Genomic DNA, 22366 nt, shown 5'->3' with positions numbered 1-22366 from the left:
CTGCAGAATGCAAGTCTTCCCTGGAGAAATGCAACTGTAACTTAAGCCTTGAGGAATTCAAGCACCATTGAATATAACTGAAAGAAGACCAGATCCCGGATGATGTGCAATGTGAAATGGGCATTTCATCCAGTGCAGAGCACCCTGTGTGGAGAGTCGGTGGGGAACCTCAGGTCCCTGCTGCCACCACCTCTTCCTGCGGCATCCAAAGGCCAGTTGTCCTCAACTGCCTTGAAAGTGACCTATTGGTTCTGGGTCTCCCTTAGTTCTGAGGCAGCTGGACCAGGAATGGGAACGGGCAACTTGCCAGGCCCCCAGCTCTAGTTCTTTGTTCTGTAAGCATTCCTCCCTGCTTCCAGCTCTCCATACTCAGAGACTAAGACTGAGGGACAGAGTCATGTCACCTCCCATCTGCTTAGTAAACGTGTGAAGGAAAAACAACAACAAAAAGAACAGTGTATCCAACAGTAATATCTGATAAATCGGACTTGAAGGCAGTAAGTATTGTAAAATATAAAGACAGAAAGTTCGATTCACCAGAAAGACATGAGATTTGAAAACATGAATATACATAACAACATAATTTCAAACACATGTAAAGCAAACTTTGACCTAACTACAAGGAGAAATTGAAAAATTTAATCATCATAGAAGGAGATTTTTAAATGAATTTCTCAGTAATTGTGAGACTGTCCAGATAAAAGTAATTATATTTTTATATATAAATATATAAATATTTATAAAATATAAAAATATATATAAAAATATATTAAAAAGATTATATTATTTAAAACTTATGAATCTTCTGATTTGAGCAGTACATTTAAAAAGCTTGAGCTAATATATATATATATATATATTATATATATATATATAATGTTAAACCACAAATTGGAGAATTAACATTCTTTTCAAGTACAGGTGAAAAATTAATAATAATTAAATAAATGTTAATATATAAAAATTAATCATTTGGTGGACCTTAAAGTCAAGACTCAAATTTCACAGGAACCAAAGAAGAGTAGAAGGAAAAAAATAAATATAAGAAAAAGTAATGAAAGAGAAAAAGAACATATAGTATTAATAGAAAGGATCAATAAAGCCAAAATTTTTTTTCAATAATAAAACTGAAAATATTAGACATGATTAATTGTTTAAAAATATAAGAGAAGGCACAATAAATAACATTATAGATGCCAAACGAACAGAAGTACAAGTAAAATGAGAGGGAAAAATGAGGATATTATGAACTCCCTTATGCCAAAATGTTTAAACACTCAGACAAAATAGAAAAGTCCTAGAAAAATAATAAAACTCTTTAAGAAGAAACTGCAAAACAATACAGTCCTAAAACCAAAAGTCACTACTTTTTAAAACATCTGGCTTTATAGACGAGTTCTACCAAACATTCAAGAAATCAAAGTTACAATCTTACACAAACTTCCAGAAAACAGCGAAGGAAGGTATATTCCCACCTGATTTCACGGATCAAGTGAGGAGTATACCTTTGAAGAAAGGTACCTTTCTTCAAAGGTACATTTCTTCAAGGTACATTTGAAGAAAAAGGACAGGTTGGGAAATCAGCCCTGACAGATGTCAAAATGCATTAAAGCTGTCTTAGTTTTAAAACTCAGTATTGTTCAGGAAGAGTCAATTAGACCAATGGAACATGATAGAAAGCCCAGAAACTGACCCACATACACATGGAATTTTATGTTAGAGAGAACATTACAGATCAGTGAAGAAAATTAGACTATTGATAAATGGTTCTGAGACAATCAGTTATCTCTGTAGGAAAAAAATAAAATTTCTATCACAAAATATACAAAAAATTAACTCCAGGTAAATTAAAGACATAAAGTTAATAAAGGAAACTATACTGTGATAACCTAGAAGGGTGGGAAGGGGTGGGAGAGAGGTTCAAGAGGGAGGGGATATATGCACACCTACGGCTAATTCATACTGATATATGATAGAAACCAACAACACTGCAAAGCGAGTATCCTACAATTTAGAAAATAAATTAGAAAAAAGAAAGAAAATGAAACTATAAAATATTTAGAAGGCTATGTAGGAGAATAACCTCATGCCCTCAAGGTAGGAAAGGATTTCTTAAATAAGGTGTTAAAAGTACAAATTACAAAGGAAGAGACTGATACATTCAACTACATTAAAATTAATAAACTCTAGTTATCAAGATATACCATAAGTAAAAAGACATGCCACAAACTATTAAAAGATATGTATAACAAATAATTGATAAACTGACAAAAGATTAGAACTCAGAATATACCAAGAATACTCAGAAATAAAAAGGAAAGCCCAACAGAAAAATAGGCTAAAAACCAAACAAGGTTCTCACTTAAAATGAAACGCAATCAATAAAATAGGAAAGAATACTCAACCTTATTATAACAGTAACCTGGGAAATGCGAATTAAAACTTTAAGGAGATATCATTTTATACCAAATAGGTTAGAAAAATTTTAAAGCTGGACAATACCAAGTATTAGAGAATGCAGAAGAGGGAGAACAAAGCTGATGCGAGTATAAATTGGGAAGACCATTCTAAATGACAGCCAGGGATTATTTATTTAGGTTAAACATGCCGAAGTCCTATGGCCCAACAGTTCCACTTCTGGTGCCATTTACTTGAAAGAGATTCACCTCTCGTGCAAAAATGCATGTACAAAAATGTACATAGCAACATGATATTTAAGCAAAAACACTTAACACTACTTACACATCCGTCAACACTAGAATCAAGTCATTTTGGCAGATTTACATAAGGGAGGACCATACGGCGGTGAAAACCAATGCACTATCCCCGAACATATCAATATGATTAAATGTCAGGGAAATAATTTTAAACAAGAAACATTTTTAAATTAAATTCTAATTTAAAATTTCATTTTAAGCCAAATGCATGATGTAGAATTCTATTTAAAGTAAAAACCCAAATAATATTTTGCATACAGATATGACTGTGCTTATGTGCTCAGTTGGATCTGACTCTTTGCAACCACATGGACAGCAACCCACCAGGCTCCTCTGTTACTGGAATGTCCCAGGCAAGAATTCTGGAGTGGGTTGCCATTTTGTACTCCAGGGGATCTTCCCAACCCAGGGATTGAACCCGCATCTCTCATGTCTCCTGCATTGACAGGCGGGTTATTTACCACTGGTACTACTTGGAAGCCCATGGATACGCCTACATGTAGTAAAACTCATGTAAGGGAAAAACAACTAAGTGATTAAGTGAACCTAAGGTTGTGGTTATACCTAGTGGGAGAAAACGTGATATGACAGAAGGAAAGGCAGGGAGCCTCTACATTCCAGCTATGGTCTACTTCTTAAGGTAGCTGGCAGCTATACAGTGTGGATCATCTTATTTTTTATTTATAAAAAATACATTATTTTATATGTTTGGCATAATTCATAGATTTTTTTAAAAGAATCTACTTAGACTAGTCTAATCTTTAGTTATACTTTCCAACATGTACAAATGTAGAAGGCTCCTTATTACATTGTAGGTTTTATTTTCTAAGGAAAAAAAGAGTCAAGCTCCTAACTGCCACTTGGGTATCACATATTTAAATGTACATTGCTCTTACCAGTGCCGTGAGAGGTAATTAAATTTAAACTCGAACTGGCTCAACACGTCTCCTCCTATGATATGAGAAAAATATTTGCTTTTGGAGAATTAATGACAATATATAGCAAGCTTCTTTGAACATAAATTTGCACAATCCAGTTTATTAGTTCTTCACACTGTTATAGGTTTCTGTTCATTATTTTAGTTGCATAAGCACATCTTTAAGAAAAAATGACCTTTTAAAATCTTAGTGAAACACATGAATTAAGAAAGAGAATTAATTCAGAGAATAAAGAAACTCATATAACCAAAAGGTTTTTCACTTTAAAATGGACCATAAAGATTCTTCTATTTAAATAAACACTACTCACCAATACTGTGCATATTTAAAGGTAATTAAATATAGAAAAAGATGGAGTTTATCCATTTAAAGCTAAAGTATTAGGAGACACTAGGCAATGAATTTAAATCTGATTTTAAAAGTAATGCTTTTCTAAAATAATGGCACAAGTCAATGATAAAATATAATGGTGTTTTTTTGGTTGTTTTGTCCTTTTTTTGGCTACACCTTAAGGCAAGTGGAATTTCCCTGACCAGGGATTGAACCTGAGCTCCCTGCAGTGGAAGCACAGAGACTTCTTTACCACTGAACCACCAGGGAAAATCCCATTTTTTGTTTGGTTTTTACAAAATACATATATAGTATTATATATTATATACATATACACATATATACATATATAACGTATTCATATATTTATAATCTTTGCAGATGTGCATCTCTATATTAAATGAAGAATTCCTGTACTCTAAACAATTGCAATGTTAAAATAGAAAGCTAGTGGCAAGAAACTAAAAGCATACATACATAGGGTTCAATAGTGACTACAGGTGAAATATAACTACCACGAAAGAGACTCTGGCAATATGTAAATAAGTAGTACCGAAATCACCAGCCGGATGTGCCTCGGGATAGGAGTTGTGAAAATCAATCTGAGGGAAAAAAGAGAACCATCTAGTATATATCACAAATTGAACCCCACACTCCTACCCCGCAATGAAGCGAGGCGTGGGGAGATGATAGCCTAACCCAACGACTGCTGAGGACGCGTAGTGGTGACTGGACTCACTTTTCAAAGAAACATTTACTTTTATCATTTGTTAAAAAAAAAAATGATCCTGGCAGCTGAGTTGTATGCTTCATGTTTTAACAGATAAAGCTGCTGCAAACATTTGTATCTAACAGGATACATGAACAATCTCTAAGTGCAAGTTTATATTTTTTACAGGATAGTATTAACATCAATGAATAACCAGAGGGGACTTTCATCAGGTAAGGTCACAATTTTCAGTGGGGATATGGCATCTTCATATAGAAAAGAAAAAAAGGGAAAAAAAAAAAACAAAAAACAAAAGCATGCTAACTTACTTTTAAATAGAAACAGATAGTAGGGGTTTATACCTCTGCTATTAAGATGCACAGCTTGACTAAAACATAAAATGTCTCAAATACTGTTTGTGACTAAACAGAACATGACATCTATGGCTGTTTTCAGGGCACATTAGTCAATCTGCCCACGTGGATGAATTTACCCGGGTAGCAAATGTGTAAGAGCAATGAACAAGAAGAGATGGAAATCTAATGAATACTACATTGGGCAAAGAGTCTTATTTCCATGTGAATCTGAATAACCTAAGTTTTTCTTTTCCTAAAATAGTCAGGTTTTAATAAATTTTTTTTAATTTCATTTTTTTAGCACTGAAAACATTTTGTATTTAGGTATAGCCAATTAACAATGTTGTGATAATTTCAGCTGAACAGCGAAGGGACTCAGTCATACATATAAATGTATCCATTCTCCCCTCAACCCTTCTCCCATCCAGACTGGCACATAACATTGTTGATTATCCATTTTAAATATAGCAGTGTGTACATAACCTTTCCAAAGTCCCTAACTATCCTAAAAGAGTCACTTCTCAATCTTGGGTAGGACAATATCATTCCCACAAAGTCATTAACCTGAAGCTATGTACTCACGGCAGCCATCGTCCTAAGGAATCCTTGTTCAATACCCAGGCTATGCCAGTTGACATCAGCCACCATGTGAGACGTAATTCCAAACAAGAAAGCTACCAGTTTCTCTGTGTCCTGCCAAATAAGCAAATTAGAGTTGGGGTTAGGGGGAAGGTAGTAATTTTATAACAACCTTATTAAAAGGATTAACAAATATGAATTCATTTCCATTACTGAGACTTAACAAAACATCAGAGACAGGTATGTTGTAGTTACCCACGAACCACAAAGGACTTTTTTTTGAAATGTTTCTGAGTGCCTTGAAACTGCTTTCAGATTTATTTACTAGGGGAGCAAAATGACCACGTGACATGCCCCAAATTTTAAAAATTGTTTATTGAAAATAAAACTGAAGATGTAAATTTTGAAAAATCATTTGTTCAACTGTTGACTAGCTATTTACTATGTCCCATATGCTGTGTTTGGTATTGAGGCAGAAGGGTGAGTAGCCCTCAGAGCCTGGATTAAGGGTTGGGGTTAGAAATGGAGTTACTGCAGGTGCAACAATAGTACTTGGCAAGTCTGGAACGAAGTATTTTTAGGGTTACAGGCTGTGCCTACCTCATCCCAGGGAAGAGGATAGTTCTTCCGGATATAATGAACACTTGCGTTAAGAAATGGAGTCCAGTGAGTGCTCTCTGACACGTCATGGAATTGTCCTGACAAAACAGAGGCAACCGTCAGAGCTCCCTCTTAAAAGGTTGGAGGTTCTCTTGTATATACACACCACATCTTTGTTCATCCATTCATCTGTCAGTGGGCACTTAGGTTATTTCCATGTCTTTGCTAATGTTAATAGTGCTTCAACAAACACTGGGGTACTTGTGTCTATTTAAACAATAGAATATTACTCAGTCATAAAAAGGAATGAAAATGGGTCATTAGTAGAGATGTGGACGAACCTAAAGACTATCACACAAAGTAAGTCAGAGAAAAATGTTGTATATTAATACATAAACATGCAATCTAGAAAAATGGTACAGATGAACCTGTTTGCAAGGCAGAAATAGAGACAGAGATGTAGAGAACAAACATATGGATACCAAGAGAGAAGCAGGGGATGAACTGTGAGATTGGGACTGACATATGGACGCTAATATGCACAAAAGAGACAACTAATGAGAACTTGCTATATAGCACAAGGAACTCTACTCAGTGTTCTATGGTAACCTAAATGGAAAGGAAATACAAAAAAGGGGATATACGTATACAAATAGCTGGTTCACTTCAACGTACAACAGAAACCAACACAACATTGTAAAGCAACTATACCCCAATTTTTTTTTTAAGTTGGAGCTTCTCAATGAAATATTCTACCACCACCTGCTGTGTTGCTGCGTTCCTTCGCCTTCCCTCCAAACCTCTTAGTTTCCTGAGTCAATATTCAAAGGAAGCCTCTAGGAAGAACGGCCAGCCAAAAGAAAAAGGAGCCTTAACTGCTCATAGAATCTAGAAATAGCTGGGCTGCAAGAGAAGCTGGAAGTGTTAAGTTCTGTACCCTAAAGCTAAAGAAATAAGCTGTCCCTGTTTTTTTTTTTTAATTTGGGTTTTTTTTTTAAATCTTCTTTTCCATCACAGTCAGCCTCCCTAATAGCACAAAAGAAAAAAGCAGATATTTCAACAGCTTTCAAGTATTTGAATTTATAATATTTTTAAATGGGGTGTGCTATATGCCTCTTTATTCCCACAGGAGGCAGGAGGAGTAAGTGAAAAAAAACAGGAACTGACATCTATTCTAAACCTTCAAGTGCCAGATTCTTCATGGAGTGTCACGTGACACAGAAGCAATCAAAAGCAAAATCCCAGAATTCAGATCCCTCAAGTCAAATTTTTTATATCATTATTAAACTAAAAATAGCCTAACCACTTTTGTTTAAAGCATAACTGAAGCACATTTAACTTAATATTATCTTGGGTTTGCATAACACTTGACAAAATAACGTACATTAATGCCAACAGCAATTCAGTATAGCAGCCAGGCCTGCGTTAATTATTACTATTAAATAGTAATTAATTTAGATATGGCTATGTTGCAGACATGGAAACTAAGACTCAGCATGGAAGGTGCTTTTTCAAGGTCACACACTAACAGATAACATCCAAGGAATAAAAACTCGAACCTTTTAATTTCCTTCAAAATGTTCTCTCTTCTGCCACGAAGCAGGAGAGTAATTCAGAGTGCTTAGAATAAAGCTTTCAGAATTTTTACCCTTAAGCAAGTGAGTTTCGGTTAAATGGAAAACACAACCGAACTAAGTCATTGATCAACAACAGTGGAAAATATAATGTGTTGTTTGTTATTTTTTCGAGTCTGAGCTATTCCTATCAACCAAGGAAAAGCAACATCATCTGGTCTGTAAGTCTCCATCTTACCTCTCTCACAGATGCTAGGGTAAAATGAGTCAGGAAACACGGATCCAGCCTGATATGCATCCTGGTGCCTAAGTAACAGCTGGGGAGCAGGAAAATACAGAGGTTAGAGGGCAAGAGTCAACAGCCTGAGAAAAGCAGGCCCAGGTGTGGGAAGTTAGAATGATGTGATGGTAGGGGAGAAGTGATGGAAGGAAGAAGTGAAGGAAGGCAGGCATAAATAAATAACTCTTATATCAATATAATTCAAACAGCACCCTACCAAATGTAATTTCAGGTTCTTCCCTACCAAAAACAAACAAGCTGATTAAGTAGTAGTAAAAAAAAAAAAAAAATCACCTATTTAAATTAAATCTCTTGCTTTTGTTCTGTCCACCCAGAAGAATAAGATTTCTCCAAGACTATTTCACTGACCCAGAACTGGTGTGTGGTAAGTTTTTTGATGACCTAGTGACAACCAGTAAAATGAGAAAAATACAGACAGGTATACATATATATTTATTGGGGCTTCCCAGGCGGCGCTAGTGGTAAAGAACCCACCTGCCAATGCAGGAGGCATAGGAGATGCAGGTTTGATCCCTGGGTCAGGAAGATCCTCTAGAGAAGGAAATGGCAACCCACTCCAGTATTGTTGCCTGGAGAATCCCATGGACAGAGGAGCCTGGTGAGCTACATACAGTCCATGGAGTCACGAAGAGTCAGACACGACTGGGCAACTAACACACACATATATATATTCATACACATATACATGTATCAGTTCATATCTATTTGTGTGTGTGTATGTTTATAGTTGCTACCTGTGCTTTAGAGTAAGATGATATCCTTTATAGATTAAAGGTTAAGATTATAACCTTTTGGAGGGTTACAAAAATACCCTTTCCCATTTCCAAAAATGATGTAAGTCGATGGTAGAGGTTTTCTTCCCAGCATTCTTCCTTGGTGGCCTGGCTCACTCCATCCCATTCCAACCCCCTTATGGCTACACCCAGATGAGTGCTAGGGCCTAGAAAATGAAGACTACATTCCCCAGCCACTACTGAGGAGCCACTTCTCCCTTGTTTATTCCCAGCCAGCATGGAAGTGTTTGGCCTTTTGGCAGCAGCAGTAGAGGGGGCCCAGGTGATCACAGGCAGAGTAGAGGGCATCTATTTTGTTACTAAGGAACGTGGCTGAGGTGATGAGGTCCTGGAGCCAGCAGTCAATATGGCGGCTTCTTACTTTCCAAACCACACAGGAGACAGTTGGACATGGAGCTCGTGAATGGAACAGTGTCTGTTTGACTGCTTAGTGGCTCTGGCAGGCCAGTTCTGTGTGTTGTTCTGGGAGTCCTTTCTGGATACTCAACTCAATGGAGGAGGCTGCTCCTCCATTTCTCACAGTTTGTCAGCACTGAATCCCCTAATACGTGGTCTTGTACCCCTCTCTGCATAAGAGGGCTTTCCTCTTATGGAAACCCAGAGGGGTTTCCACTATCTGCAAATGAGCTCTGACCCAGTGGGCAAAGGAAAAGTCTGGCAATCCAACTTTTTAATTTTTCAATAGGGACTTACTAATAACATAGGCTAGATGTAGAAGCAACAAAGAAGTACCTCAAATAACTTGAAACAGAAGGAAATACAGTATCACCTACTTTTTGTTTTTCCTTTTTCAAGCAATGTCTCATCCCCAGTCTTCTAAAGACAGAATCACTTCCATACTGAGCAGGTGAGGCAGACTGACCACAAGGGCGGTATATCCATTCCCACTACAGTATTTGGCTCAGAGATGTTTGCTTAACAAAAGCTACTTCAGCTAGAACGTCCCCCAAGACTTCTCAGCTAGAGCTGTGGGGAGAAGAAAGAAGATGCTTTCTTCTCCTCAGAGTTTTTGCTTGTTAGTTTAAGACATTCTTTTGTTTTTAAGATGATGCTCTCCCTCCGTCTTAATTTATTTATTTTTGGCCACATCTTGCAGGTAACTGGTATCTTAGTTCCCCGACCAAGGATGGTTGAACCTGTGCCCCCTGCAGAGACAGCGCAGATTCTTAACCACTGGACTGCCAGGGAAGTCTTCAACTCTCCAGGGATTTTAGACTAAGAAACTGAGTTCTGGATGGCCAGTGTCTTCCAGTGTCTAGGAGAGAGAGTATCACTTAGACCTCTCAGTCCAGCTGTGCCCCAGGCTTATCAGTTACATGAACCCTTAAAGTCTTTTTTCCAAAGACAGTTGGAGTTGGACTTTTGCCACTTAAAAGTAATAATTAACTTTGCTGAACATTTACCTTAGCAGCCACTGTAATGGTCACTTCATATGTATTAAGACTTGTTGAATCTGAATCTCCTGGTGAGATAGTGTTATTTAACAGGGGAAAATAATGCTAAAGCAAATTTTAAATAATTCTAAAGCAAATTTTAGAAAGTAAAGGTGTCGGGTGGGACGGAAGCTCAAGAGGAGAGGATACACATATACATATAGCTGATTCATGCTGTTGTATAGCAGAAATGAACAACATTGTAAAGCAATTAAAATCCAGTTAAAAATAAATTTTAAGAAAAGGTGTCAGAAAAAAAAATCAGGAAACTGCTAGAGAGAAAAGAGTACAGAAGGAGGATATGTCCTTCAGATATAAAAATGCACCAAAAGACACAGATCAATGAAACAGAATAAAGAGTAAAGAAATAGATTCAACCATAATGCATGATAGAGATGAATGAAGGATGGAGTAATTGACAATTGTGTTGGCACAACCCCACTGCAATGAACACTCCATTCTTGCAGGGAATCCATACTTAACCTATGTGACACTGACTTGAAATTGACATTATCAGTAACAGGTCACTGGATCCCTATCATGCATTATGCAAAAATTAAGTACAAGATGAATTAGAGAGTTAAATGTCAAAAACAGAGCCATGAAAATAACAAGACACATTTTAAGTGAATAATTGTATAATCTCAGAATGGAAATGATGTTTCTGAGCAAAACATACAGGCAGAAACCATTAAAGAGAAGATTGATGCACTTAACTACACAACAATTTTAATGCTGTGCATGGTAAAAAGAACCAGACCGTGGCGGATGCATGTTGATGTATGGCAATACCAATACAATATTGTAAAGTAAAAAAAATAAAAATAAATAAATAAATAAATAAAAAGAACCAGAAACAAATTTAAGAGAAAAATAAATAACCATGAGAATCATTTGACACATGATAAGATGCTGTCTTTAGTAAAACAAAAAGTCATTCTTCACATCAAGATTAATATCCTAATAGAAAAATTAGCAAAGACACAGGCAATTCATAGAAGAAGCAATAGAAATAGTCAATAAACACTTGAAAATATATTTAACCTCATTAATAATAAATTAATTATTTGTCAATATAACCTATAACAAAATACCATTTTCACATATTGGCAAAAATGAAAAAAATAATAAGAACAGACTTCTAAAAGTGAATCTGTTTCCAGAGCTGAAGATAAAGAAATTTCAATGAACTACAGGAACAATTAAGGATATTAATCCTTTCTTGGTCCCGTATGTCTTCCCTGTTCTGTTTTTGTTTTTCATTTGTTTCTGGGCCAAGGGGATTCGACTAGCAGTACCAGAGCTGAAGGGACTTGCTCCTTGGATTACCTACAAGGAGATCAAGCATGTCAGAACCAGAACTTGTATTAAGGATAATGGAGGTCAGGTTTCACTGTTGCAGAAAGGAGTTACAGATAAGAACCTGGAGAAGATTAGATTAGATCCTGTGCTGATGGATTGGAATTGGAGATGTTTTCCTGTGAATCCAGGGTTTTAAACAGACACAAAAGCCAGCTTGAAATGAATTCTGGGACAATTGGAGCATCAGAATAAATAATATTAGTAATGTGATATAGGGCTTCCCTGGTGGTTCAGATGGTAAAGAATCTGCCTGCAACGTGGGAGACCTGGGTTTGATCTCTGGGTTGGGAAAATCCCCTGGAGGAAGGCATGGCAACTCCAGTATTCTTGCCTGGAGGATCCCATGGACAGAGGAGCCTGGAGGGCTACCATCCTTGGGGTCACAAAGAGTCAGATATGACTGGGTGACTAAGCACTGCACATAATGTGATATAAACCATTGAATAAAAGAGGAATCCATGAATATATAATATAAAGAGATAGATAAATGGGGAAGAAGAGTCTTTACCTTATAGCAGAATCCAAATTTATAAATGTACAAGGAATGATAGAATCAGATGAACATTTGGCAAACATCAAAATTATTTCAGGCAAGAATCAATGGATGCTAAAAAGTTTAATGAGAAACAGAATATTTGCATTACCTCAATATATCTCCCTACAAAATATTTACTACTTAAAGAAGTAGAAAATATTTATTAACTTTCCAATGTAAAATGCGGCAGACTCCATCTTAACCAAAATTATCATCGATAGCAATAGGACTTCTGCTTCCAGGAAGATGGAGTGGGTGTACTAATCCCTGTTCTTTTTGCTAAATACAGCTGAAACCCTGGACATTGTCTAAGAAAAGAATATAACTTATGACTCAAAGGTGGATAAAAGTATGCACATTGAACAGGAGCTGAAGAGTAACACTGTGGTGAGTTCCGTGGATTTTCTTTTTGCTTCATGTAGTCCAAACTGGATATTGGAAAAGCCATCTGCCTAGAAACTCCAATGGGTGTAGACAAAACAAAAGCCTGCAACTCTCAGGCCACAAAACCAGGCATGGGACAGCCTAGCAAGACAGAACTTCTGCACAGTAACCTCTCTGCTCTAGACAAACACCAAAGAAGAAAACACAGACTCACGCTTCCTCACCACTAGCTAAGGTCTCGTGGGGAGCCTCGGCTTGCCCTCTCACCAGGCTGCAATGAGGTGCCCTGGCTCCCCCACTGCAGTGGTATCAGAGAGCGCTAAGGAGGGAGCCAGAACTTTCATCCCTGCCATCCTGTCCCCTACCCTATGGTATCAGTGAGACCATGAGGAGAGCCTGGACATCCAATCCCAACTGGAACAAGGGATTTCTCCCCTTCCCTGCTGTGGGAAGGGGGGCAGTATAAGAAGAGGCCCAGGGGAGATCAGGACATCCACCTCCACCCAGGTAAGAGGCCACCTCTGCCTTCTGACATCAGTAAAGACCATGGTGAGGAGCAGCCATTAGGTACTCCTACCTATGCTAGCCAGGGAGGCATCAAGAGAGGCCCAGTGAGGAACCTTGAATTCTAACCCCCGTTGGCAGTTAGGAAGGAGTGTCCCCTGACTCCTTCCACTACCTGAGTGGTATCAGAAGAACACAACTAGAACAGGAAGTTTAAAGAAGATCCAGTCTCGTAACCTAATACCTAAAAAGTCCAGGCTACAATCAAAGATCACTCGTCATACCAAGAACTAGAAAGATGTCAAAAGGAATGAAAAAAGACAGTCATCAGATGCCCACCAAGAGATGGCAGGAATTTCTGAATTATCTGACAAATATTTTATAGCAACCCTCAGAAAAATGCTTCACTGAACAATTGCAAACACATCTGAAACCAAAAAAAAAAAGAAGAAAGAAAAAAGTTCTCTCAAATAGAAGACATAAAGAACTGAATGAAAAATACAACAGCTGAAATAAAAGTTACATCACCAGAAATGGTTCAAGTTGACATTACGGGCCTTTTGATAAAACACAATGAGAAGAGTACAGCGTCACTTCAGTGGTCTATCGTATTTCTGCCCAAAACTAACCTGCAGGAGAATCTAATTGTGAGGAAACATCAAACAAAACCAAATGAAGGTGCGTTCCACAGAGTTACTGGGTTGTACTTTTTCAAACTATTGAGGACAATAAAGAGAAGGTAGGCCTAAGGAACTGTTCCAGGTTGGAGAAGCTCCGAGGGAACCAAACACATGCTTCTGTATCAGCCCTGAAACGATGAAGTATGTTGAGTTAACTGTTGAAATCTGTAAGAGCCTGGGATTGGGCAATAGTGTTATTTCTATGTTGATTTCCTGATTGTCATTATTATCATACTGTAGTTATATGCACGTATATAGTAGTGTGTGTATATGTACACACACACATATATATAGTCCTTGTTTTTAGGAAATATAGTCCCTCCTTAACCACGGTTTTACTTTCCTTGGTTTAGTGACCCAAGTCCAAAAATATTAAATGGGGCTTCCCTGGTGTTCCAGTGGTTAAGAATCTGCCTTGCAATGCAGAGGACACCCCGTTTGATCCCTGGTCCAGGAAGATCCCACATGCCATGGAGCAACGAAGCCTGTGTGCCACAGCTACTGAGCCAGCTCTCTCTGAGCCACAACTGCTGAGCCGTGTGCCACAACTATTGAAGCCCACGAGCTTAGAACCCATGCCCCACAACAAGAGAAGCCACTGCAGTGAGAAGCCTGTGCGCCACAAGAGTAGCCCCCATTCCTCATAGGTAGAGAAAGCCCATGCGCACCAGTGAAGACTCAGCCCAGCCAAAAATAGATCATCCCAGACGGAAAATTCCAGAAATAAGCAATTCCTGATTTTTAAACTGGCCACCATTCTGAGTATGATGATGAAAGCTCGCACCATCCTGTTCTATCAAGCCTCCCTTTGTCCACTATATCCTGCCTGTTAGTCTCCATCATTAGACCTGCGATTTAGGTAGTACAGTGCTTGTGTTCGAGTAGATCTTACCTTACTCAGTAATGGCCCCAAAGCACAAGAGGAGTGGTGCTGGCCATTTGGACATACCAAAGAGAAACTGTGAAGGGCTTTCTTTAAGTGAAAAGGTGAATGCTGTAGATAAGGAAAGAAATATTCTAGCTATGAAATTGTGAAGGAAAAGGAAATTTGTGCTAGTATTGCTGCAGCACCTCAAACTGCAAAAGTACAGCCACAGTATACAATTAAGTGCTTAGATAAAATGGAAAAGACAATAAATTTGTTCAGTAAGTTATTTTGATAGGAAGACCATAGTTACATAATTTTTATTACATATATTGTTATACTTGTTCCATTTTTTAGTCACTGTTGTTTCTCTTACTGTGCCTAATTCATAAATTAAGCTTTATCATAAGTATGTACATATGTGTAGGAAAATATGGTATATATGAGGAACTTTTCCGGTAGTCATGTACGGATGTGAGAGTTGGACTATAAAGAAAGCTGAGCGCCAAAGAATTGATACTTTTGAACTGTGGTGTTGAAGAAGACTCTTGAGAGTCCCTTGGACTTCAAGGAGATCCAACCAGTCCATCTTAGAGGAGATCAGTCCTGAATATTCATTGGAAGGACTGATGCTGAAGCTGAAATTCCAATACTTTGGTCACTGATGTGAAGAGCTGACTCATTTGAAAAGACCCTGATGCTGGGAAAGATTAAGGGCAGGAGGAGAAGGGGACGACAGAGGATGAGATGGTTGGATGGCATCACCAACTCAATGGACATGAGTTTGGGTAAACTCTGGGAGTTGGTGATGGACAGGAAGGTCTGGCGTGTTGTGATCCATGGGGTCGCAAAGAGTCAGACAAGACTGAGCAACCCAACTGAACTGAACTGTCCACAGTTGCAGGCATCCACTGAGGGTCTTGGGACATATCCCCTGAGGGTAAAGGGAATTACTGTATACAAGGGTGCATTGAAGGGTAATTAAAACCACTTCAGCAGTTAACTCTCAAATGGCTCAGGGGAAAATCATATGCATACATAGGCTCAGAAGGCAAATAGGATAAGTTATCAACAATTGGGGGAATTAGGTAAAAGTCATACCGAAAGTATTTGTCTAATTTTTTTCAACTTCTCTATCAGTTTTAAATTATTTCAAAATAAAAAGTTAACATAGGAAACTGGCTAAATAAATTATGGTACAAAGAATTATGTAATTGTTAAAAATTATTCTAAAGACTTCTATTAATATGGACATGAACAAATATATGATCTCTCTGATATAGTAAATTACCAAAAAGGCAAGTTTACAAAATAACGTAACTTTAAATTTTTTTAATGATCAGTTTCTATTAGTTCTATGATCAGAAAACACCAAACCTATTCTACAGGCAGTGAGGGAGGAGCAGAGCAAAGAAAAGACAGCAACCAACCGAACACCATTGTTCTGATTTCCTGGTTAATACACCATATTTATTTATTTATCTAATAAATTATATTTATTCTTGTAGAAGGACTAAAATCAGGGCAATAATGACCACCAAACTCTGGGAGATTGTGAAGGACAGGGAAGCCCACTGCAGACCATGGGGTCATAAAGAGTCAGACACGACTTAGCGACTGGACAACAACAAAATTACCACCAGTGTGAGATATGTTTGGTTTTTACAGTTCTTATACATTAATAAACTGACTTTCTCAGCTTTATGCATTAGTCTCTTATTAACTTGATTATGGTAAGTTAGCAGTGAAAGACGCTCAGTCGTGTCCAACTCTTTGCAACCCATGGACTGTATAGTCCATGGAATTCTCCAGGCCTGGGTTGGGAAGATCCCCTGGAGATGGGAAAGGCTATCCACTCCAGTATTCTGGCCTGGAGAATTCCATGGACTGTATAGTCCATGGGGTGGCAAAGAGTCGGACACAATTGAGCAACTTTCACTTTCTTAATACTGGAGTGGGTAGCCTTTCCCTTCTCCAGGGGATCTTCCCAACCCAGGGATCGGACCCAGGTCTCCCGCATTGTGAGAGGATTCTTTATCAGCTGAGCCACAAGGGAAGCCCAAGAATACTGGAGTGGGTAGCCTATCCCTTCTCTAGGGGATCTTCCCGACCCAGGAATTGAGCCGTGGTCTCCTGCATTGCAGGTAGATTCTTTACCAACTGAGCTATCAGAGAAGCCATGGTAAGTTAAAGTCATTACAAATGCAGTCACCTCTGGATGGATCAGCAAAAGATAATCCCAGAACCAAAAGAACCCAGACCCTAAATGTGCAGGGCTTGCTGAGCACCACCAGCCTGTGGGATCTGTCTAGCATCCTTGGGGTAGCCTCCCTCTGGATCCTTTCACCAGACTGGACCAATGAGTCCAGCACTCACCAGAGAGCAGGTTTTAGTATAGAGAAGGAGAAACTTCAAAGCCCCACATACGAAGTTATAAAACAGATCCTCAATCTTTGAAAAGAGGTTTTCTGATAACATGAGAAAAGCTAACACAATCCCTGTCTTCATGAGTTAAAAGGGGGAGGTGTGTGTTCTCAGGGCACTCAAGCCGTTTCCAGTGACGACATCCGTATACGGATTAGGACCAGTGCTGAGGGGAAGGATGTGTGTCCATTTAACATGTTTAAAGTTAGTGATGCAAGCTTGAATACCTCTACTAGAAAATCACCCTGGGCACGCTCAGGATTGATTGTTCACACCATGAATGAGGCAGATTCTTGCTTCTCCTCTTTCCTACCACTTTCTATCAGGGTCAATGAAGACGACAAATATAAACGCTGTTTTTTTCCTTAGCGGGCCTGTTAAATTGGTAAATAAGGAAGTTGAAACTAATGACAAAAAGCAGTTTATGAACAATGCTAGATTTCAGTTTTTGTATCATCCTGCGTTCCATACTGGATTACCAACACTCACAGGTAAATAATTTGATCCAATTCTGAAGTCATAGAGAATTTAACCACTCTTCTCAAAGGTAATATTTAAGAATCATCTTTGTCACAGTTTTATTTAGCTATAGAATTAGAAAGAGTGTATAGTGCCAGAATGGTTTCAACTAATTTGAAGATGGATAAAGGTGAGTCATCAGCTAGTTGTACTAAGAGCACAGTAGGCAGAAAAGTCTTAATCTCAAAGCACACTTCTCAATAAATACTTACTTCTTTCCCATGATGATGCAGTTTTTACATAACACAGAGAGATAAGAAGTGGGAAAAAGTGGCTTACGTATAACTTTTCTTTACAAAAAGAAATAAAGTGTACCATTTTAAGAAATTCTCTCAAACACTGCTTTCACATGTTTTTCGCACTATAATTTATATAAAATATTTCATTATTACATATATTCAAGTAGTGCTAAAGGAGATATACATTTTAACCCCAAATATTAATATTTTATAAAGACATAAAAAGGACTCATCTTTTTAATTGAAACTAAATATTTCAATATCTGTTAGGATTTTTGTCACCTATGAGAGGAAGCTAATGCCCAAGGAATAAAAGAAAAAAATCAAACTTTTTACCTCTTTGTAGTTAATACTCCCATCCTGAAGGTGGAGAAACTCCAGAGCTCTGTGTCCTGAAAGAATGAGTATATAAATGAATTAAATCCAACTATAACTGAAAACAGAACTGCCTGAAGATCATTTTAAAAGGAAAAGATAAAATTTTGTGCTTGTAACTGTCAAGGAAGTGGGATGTGAAAATTTAATTTGTACTAGTAATTTTCATTAGCTGATAGCTAGATTCAAACAATATTTATATTGTTATGATACAAATCAAAATTACAGTTTCTGCTTAACTAGCTCTTATGACCTTGGGTAAGTTACATTACCTCTCTAGGCTTCAGTTCCCCCCTATGTAAAATTAAGTAAATAACATCCACCTCATAGGTTTGGTGAGAGAATCACACAGAAAAAGGCTAAGTGATGAGCTAATGACTGACACATGTCAAAAACTCAAACAGAAGTTATATTTTGCTTCAACAATTCACAACAAACCAAGTTTATCTGTACAATACACGGTGTAAACCATGGACTGAATTAATGACCCACAAGTGTTTTCTCATCATTGGACTATTTTAGAAGGAGAAAAAAAGTCTCAAAAGCCATGTGCTCCACCTACACACCCACACCCATAAGATATGCACACCCACATCCTCAATCTTCTTAGTATCAATAACAGGAACACGCCTTGTGAAGAGACAGTCAAAGGTGACACCTTATTTCTATTGGAAGTCACATACACAAAAATGTAGCCACTACCATATTATAAGCATTTATATCATAAAGAGGCAAAGTCGTAGCAGTCAGAAATAACAGGTAATAGGATTATAGAGGTTTACAGACTGAAACCAATGAAGGAGGCCAATTCTAATTAACTCACAAAAATGTCAATCATCCACACAGGCCTTATATAAGAAGTGAAAACAAGAACCAAGATATTTATTAAATCATGTAAGTTACTGGCAAATAATTATCAAAGTTTTAATCTCTTTGTATAAGAATCCTCACAATCTGTGCAGATTTGGAATTGCCTTCAATTATGTCCACATAAACATGTTATATTTATATTAACATATTAATTATTAGGGCCCTTGTTTGGCACCTACTGAAGAAAGGCAAGCAATTATCTGAATTTTAAAAATTTTGAAATTTCATCTGTCTTGCTAATTTTTTAACTCTTAACATTAAAAAGTTGAATATCCCCACTTATATTTGTTCCTCTTTGGCCCACTGCTAAAGTTTTTAGCAATTTCAGTTTCACAGAACTTAGATGTGCAAGATAATTTAGAATTCATTAAGAAGTTCAGCCCCCTCATTTTGCAAAAGAGAAAGAGAAAGTGAGTTGCCCAGAGTCACTCATGTAGTTTATAGCAGAGCTGGTATTAAAACCTACGCCTGAGTCTCTTTTCCACTGTCTCCTGACTCTAACATCTAACATTTTAGATTTTAAATGACTCTAACATTTTAGCATAGATGTTTCATGAAAGAATACTGGACCAACTGTTAGGATATGTAATTCTAGACTAGGTCACTAATGAGTTAGCTGTGAAAACTCTCTGCGATCAATTTCCTCTGTTGTAAAATAAAGGAACTATACTCAGTGACCTCTAGTATTCCTTCAAATCGTAATTCTGTGATCATATAGTTCCTGCCCAGCAGAGCTCAATATTCTGTTTTGCACTGATAAATTTTCATATGTTCTTTAAATTGGGGAATAGTTGCTTTACAATGCTGTGTTAGTTTCTGCTGTACAACAACATGAGTCAGTCATAAATATGCATATATCCCCTCCCTCTTAAGCCTCCCTGCCCCCTTTCCAAATTTTCATTTTTCATTCATAATCTTGTTCTGCTTTGAACCTTCTAGAGGTAGCATAACTAAAACATTGTTACTGTTTTTATCCAAAGAGTAAAAAAACATTAAGAATACATTTCATCCAAGAACCAACCTTTTGTGCTACCATCTACCTTTATCCAGATCACTCAGCCTTTGCCCCGAGCTCACAGGCATCAGCTTATTATATCCCTAGGCTCCCCAAATCCTGCCATCATTCTGGGTATCTCTAATACCAGGGACCATTCAAATTCCCCCGCTTCCTTGCTCTCCCTGAAGCCAACCATCTTTAAAGCCGTTTGACTCAGGGGACCCAGTCCTGTGGCTACATGTCCTTCACGTATACTTGAAAATGTAAAAACAAAAATAGATTCCTCGACTCCTACCACACTACCCCCATTTTTCTCTTCTCCTATTCTATCAGTTCTTCTGCTTCATGGGACGCCCCCCCGCCAAGTTTATCCAGTTCCTATTTCCCCATGCAGAGAAACAGCCCGAGACACAGTGATCAAAGCACCTTCCTGCTTCTCCATGGACTTCACTCCGATAGTCAGTCCCCAGCCCTGGACGACTCCAGCCTGGGCTTTCTCCCCTTCGCTGCCGCATGGCTCAGGGCAGCAGGGGAACTTGTTGTCAACAAGTGGGATAGATTTTAAATCCCCTCCTTAACGTTTCTGACAGATACACTGTCCTTCATACCACGACAAGAGGCTGCCACTTACCTATTTCTATGTGTGTCGAAATGCCACATGGTGAACTTCTAGGGCAGAGGAAGCCCAGTAGCATCAGCAGTCCTGACCAGAATCTGAAAGCAGACATGCTCTCATTACTCCCCGCTCCTATGGTGACGAGCAATGCTCAGAGCTGCGGCAGCACGGAGTCTAGAAGCCTGGCCCAGACCAGCTGCTCTCCCTCTAACCAGGTCACTGACACGGGAAACCCTGCCTCATTTCAAAATAATATCATTTCCCAGTGAAGTCAACTGTTTAACTACTGTTTAACTTCACCAGGACAGCAAACAAACTCCACCTGGGAGAGGAAAGGAGAAAAAAAAAAAGGGATAAACTGAAATCTCAATGCCTCCCGGTATGAGCATTCCCATCACCGGACTCTGGTTTCTCCTGGATTTCTTTCTAATATGACATTTGGATGGAGATGCAAAGTGGTCTCCAAATATTCTTTACTTTCTTTAAAAAAAAAAAGATATTGATAACCTTTATCTTTAAAAGTTATTGATTGTATTGATAATCCATATATTGGACCACCTCACCTCACAAGAGTCGATTTCTCTTGCATTTTTTCCGCACATATATCTGGTTGCCCTGCTTCCTCGGCCTCTGCAGCCACAAGTGCTGGGAAAGGTTTTATGATGATCAGTTGGAACCAGCTTCTCTTTCAGTATTTGGCAACAGATAATGACACTTGCATGGGATTACACAACAGCAACTTCTCCTGGTCTCTTTCTCCCCGGCTGTTCTTAGAGCACTTATCCAGAACCTGCTGCCTGGTCAGATTCCTGCAAGCAAAGATGCTGATAACACTTTCAGTGGGGGAGAGGGGAGTGTGAGTGGAGAGCGACAGATTTTGGACCAAGAAAGAAGGATTCAGAAAATGAGAGGTTCAGAATACACCTGACGTTACAAGTATGCAATCTATTGCACTTAATCAATGGGAGAACTTAGGTATAACTCTTTGTAGAAGTGATGGTGATCTTAAAGCTCGAATGACGCATAACATTAGAAGCAGGAAAGTTGATTTTGAAAGAGGGGGAGTTCACAGTGTTCATTCAGGTTAGCCAAATGGAAGAGAAGAAGAGAAGACGGGATGGTCTGAGACCCTCGGGTGTCTGCCAAGTTTCCTTTGCTCCTGCAAATCCCCAAGGAAAACAATGCTAACAGCTCTTCCCCAACCCCGATGGCATGAGGCCCTGCTGCTCCTGACTGTAGGTCAGAGGCCATAAACTGAGTGTTTTGTTTGGCAAATGGATTGTTTTATAAACTTACGACATTTTTTTTTTTTTAAACAGGAAAAATCTGCATATAAATCTAGATTTCTGGGAATTTGCTGCTGGTCCACTGGCTACGACTCTGTGCTTTCACTAGCTGAGAGCCCCAGGTTCAATTCCTGGTGTGGGAAATAAGATCCCAAAAGCTGTGCAGCACAACCTAAAACACAAACAAAAAACCTGACTTCTAGCTGTTTTTAAAAAACAAACAAACAAAGAACTGGCTTCATGAACTGATGCCCCCATGTGTGAGGACCATCAGCTGGACTCCATCCAGCTGGCAGGTCTCTGTCCCCAGCCAGAGGTACCCTCCCCACGTTCCCCCGTCCCCACCAGCCACACGATATGTGCAGACTACCGGACCCTT

The 22366-nt window shown here is 38.4% G+C and overlaps 1 protein-coding gene across 4 annotated transcripts in view; it reads right to left on the bottom strand.

Moving 5' to 3' along the window:
- The window catches only part of GPLD1 (glycosylphosphatidylinositol specific phospholipase D1), a 59265-nt gene that overhangs the window by 30767 nt on the left and 6132 nt on the right, over positions 1 to 22366 (bottom strand). The window contains exons 1-8 of one of the 4 annotated variants that reach the window (XM_027525182.1): positions 21265 to 22156; positions 20717 to 20799; positions 18180 to 18235; positions 8042 to 8120; positions 6230 to 6327; positions 5633 to 5743; positions 4539 to 4587; positions 3614 to 3668 (exon numbers count right to left, since the gene is read on the bottom strand). In XM_027525182.1, the coding sequence (XP_027380983.1) occupies positions 3614 to 3668; positions 4539 to 4587; positions 5633 to 5743; positions 6230 to 6327; positions 8042 to 8120; positions 18180 to 18235; positions 20717 to 20799; positions 21265 to 21290 (557 nt within the window). In that variant the 5' untranslated portion in view covers positions 21291 to 22156. Of the gene's footprint in view, positions 1 to 3613; positions 3669 to 4538; positions 4588 to 5632; positions 5744 to 6229; positions 6328 to 8041; positions 8121 to 18179; positions 18236 to 20716; positions 20926 to 21264; positions 22157 to 22366 lie in introns of those variants that run through there. The other 3 variants (XM_027525184.1, XM_027525183.1, XM_027525185.1) reach the window with 3 other exon arrangements.

The sequence above is a fragment of the Bos indicus x Bos taurus genome, chromosome 23 (genome assembly GCF_003369695.1).
Source record: "Bos indicus x Bos taurus breed Angus x Brahman F1 hybrid chromosome 23, Bos_hybrid_MaternalHap_v2.0, whole genome shotgun sequence".
Lineage (NCBI taxonomy): Eukaryota > Metazoa > Chordata > Mammalia > Artiodactyla > Bovidae > Bos > Bos indicus x Bos taurus.
This window is presented reverse-complemented; position numbering and strand designations above follow the sequence as displayed.